This window comes from Chionomys nivalis, chromosome 9 (assembly GCF_950005125.1).
Source record: "Chionomys nivalis chromosome 9, mChiNiv1.1, whole genome shotgun sequence".
Classification (NCBI taxonomy): domain Eukaryota; kingdom Metazoa; phylum Chordata; class Mammalia; order Rodentia; family Cricetidae; genus Chionomys; species Chionomys nivalis.
This window is the reverse complement of record NC_080094.1, coordinates 63,010,162-63,013,271: the sequence shown is the minus strand read 5'-3', so window position 1 is coordinate 63,013,271 and position 3,110 is coordinate 63,010,162. Positions and strand designations below refer to the sequence as shown.

At 33.2% G+C, this 3,110-nt stretch overlaps 1 protein-coding gene across 1 annotated transcript; it reads left to right on the top strand.

Moving 5' to 3' along the window:
• Positions 1–522: 522 nt before the first annotated feature.
• On the top strand, positions 523–1,458 carry LOC130881011 (olfactory receptor 4K14-like). Its single transcript, XM_057780189.1, has one exon. It carries the CDS (start codon positions 523–525, stop codon positions 1,456–1,458), a length of 936 nt encoding a protein of 311 aa, XP_057636172.1.
• Positions 1,459–3,110: the final 1,652 nt, after the last annotated feature.

Genomic DNA, 3,110 nt, shown 5'->3' with positions numbered 1-3,110 from the left:
CTCAATATATTTGATGAAGAATTTTTAACATACATTTTAATAGAATTCATTTCTATATCTTCTGGCATAGGCAAAACTAGATTTGTGCCTGGGAATATTCTGTTTATGCTTAAAAAATGTCAGTGACTTTATTTTCATTCAGTTACTGTGACAGTCAGGTGAAGAGGCTATAAAAATATCTCAGATAGTCACTGAAAACAACCCTGAATTCATGACAAAAAGTTAGATTTAAGGCTTGGAAAATGTAAAAAGAACATTTCCTACTGATATTTTTAAACAATATACTTATTTACATACCTATATACATTACATGTCGGGTGTGCAAAGTTTTTCCTATATTTAGGAATATTCCTTGATTAGAAAGAATATATAAATATAAAAGAGTTGTGTTAATTTTGACTGGGAACAATACCAAGATATAATCTGTTTTCTTTTCTGCTTACTTGACTTGTAACATTTGGTTATTGTTTCTATTCTTAGTTAGGCTCTGTCTCTCACACCTACTGAAGCACAGATTATTATATGGAAGAAACAAACCAGACCCTGGTGCCAGAATTTATTTTTCAGGGACTTTGTACCTCAAGGGAACTACAGATCTTCCTCCTGCTGCCATTTTCCACCCTCTACCTGATGACTGTGGTAGGCAACCTCTTTGTGGTGATATTAATCATCACTGATCATCATCTCCATTCTCCCATGTACTTTCTTCTAGCCAATCTCTCATTTGTTGACTTCTGCCTTTCCTCAGTTACTACCCCCAAACTGATCACAGACCTCATACTAGAAAATAAAACAATTTCCTTTGGGGGCTGCATGAGTCAGATCCTCTGTGTGCATTTCTTTGGCGGGGGTGAGATGGTGCTTCTTGTAACAATGGCCTATGACCGCTATGTGGCCATCTGCAGGCCACTCCACTACACCAGCATCATGGACAGACAGAAGTGCATCTGGCTCGTTTTAATATCATGGATCATTGGATTTGTGCATGGAGTTAGTCAACTAATCTTGATTTTGGAACTACCTTTCTGTGGATCTAGAGTGATAGACAGCTTTTTCTGTGATATTCCTTTGGTATTGAAATTAGCCTGCATGAATACTGATACTCTGGGAATCATGATAAATGCTGACAGTGGTGTTTTAGCAACAACTTGCTTCCTTCTCTTGTTGATATCATATATTTATATTCTATTAACTGTTAGGCTTCACTCTAAAGATGGTTCATCAAAGGCACTGTCTACCTGTACCTCCCATATCATAGTAGTTGTGCTGTTCTTTGGTCCTGTCATTTTTATCTATCTGTGGCCAGTCAGCATCACTTGGGTGGACAAATTTCTTGCTGTATTTTACTCAGTCATCACACCTCTCTTAAATCCAGCTATTTATACATTAAGAAATAAAGATATCAAGAATGCCATGAAAAAGTTGTTGATGGCATGTCAGTTTTGTAATAATTTTTAGATATCTTATGTAATCAGCAAATTTATTGTGTAGCCACCATTTTATCCACATTTCTAGTTGAAATTGAATTGTAGCTTGTCTAGGGAATTTATAATTTGCAATTAGCATAATGCTTATTAAAATAACAGTTAGAAAAATGTATTCAATACTTAAAGTTTTTTCACTTAGAATGTGTGCTCTGCATAACGTATTTTTATATATTGAAAATTAGAAGATGTTAATAAAGTTACAATATAATGATCACATATTACTACAAAGTATCTCTGTTCCCAAAATTGTGCAAGTCACTTTAACTAAACTGCTATTAAGAAAAGCTTCTTTATATTACTTATCAATCTACCATCTTTTAAAATATGATATTATATGCCAACGCTATTTCTCTCTTTGTAACAAAAGATATTGAAGATATTTGTGAAGACTACATATACATAGAAACCAAAATACTACACAAATAAAATTATAATGCTAATGACCTCATATCAATATATCTCTCAGTTTTCAAGTCTTAACTATTCATATATTACAGGACTTTCATATGTTGTATTCCTTACCTAATAATACAATTTGTTTATAATGTTTGAATATACTTTCTTCAGTTGACAAATTCTTTAGAAGATCATGTTTTTATATCATACGATGAAATAGCATAACTGTCACGGCAAATTATATAAATATTGTATGCACTTTAAAATATGGCATTTATAGTAATTTATGTTATATACCATTTGGTGTAGTGTGTCATTTGTTGGGTGAAACATATATATACACACACATATTTATAATAGCTTGAGGGTTAAAAAGATATGAATGTTTTAACTTCTTGCTTATCATGCCAATATTTCATGATCTAATGGTAAAAATCAAGCAGTAGGATATTCTAATAAATTAAAAAGGTTGTCAGAAAATTAATTATCTGACAAAACCATGCAAACACTTATACCATGTTCTCTTGAAATTGCAAGATTGCAGGTAAGCATCACTCATGTCTGGTCACAGACTTTGATGTGTACATGTATATATGTTCTGGTGTCTTTTCAGAAGAAATTATCTCCCACTGTGTTTATGAATTTAACTCTCAAAAATCTTGTCACCACATTTTTATTAAATAAGTTCTTTGACATTATCTTCAATGACGTGATATAGTCCCTGACCTCTTAATTCCCTCCCATTTTATTAACACATTCCCTATACACAGAGAGACAGAGAGACAGACATATACATACACACACACACACACACACACTGTTATTATGTTTTGGAAAATGAATGTGTGTAAGGCATATGCATGGAGGTCAGACAAGGACATCATTGCCTGCAACTGAAGACAGCAGTCACTGAAAACACAGAGCCCAGAGGCTCTAAGATAGACTTAGCATGAGTTTTTCCTCTACAAGGATGAACTTTTAAGGTAGGAGAAACACATCCTACTTCAGGCATCTGAAATGACAGTAATGCATATGTTAAATGTGGTGATACCCGAGATCAAATTACTAATAGTAGTACAGGTGACTAAATGTCATAAACAACTCTCAATAAAATTTCCATGTAGAAAAATAAAAACATGACCAAAGAAAATTAATTTTAGGAAAGAAAAAGACACACAGGAGGACAGAAAAGGAGAAACATGAGAGTTGATAGAGGGCAATTGTGAT

Excerpts from the sequence above, each read along its gene's own strand:
- LOC130881011 (XM_057780189.1), top strand. The coding sequence starts at position 523 with ATGGAAGAAACAAACCAGACCCTGGTGCCAGAATTTATTTTTCAGGGA.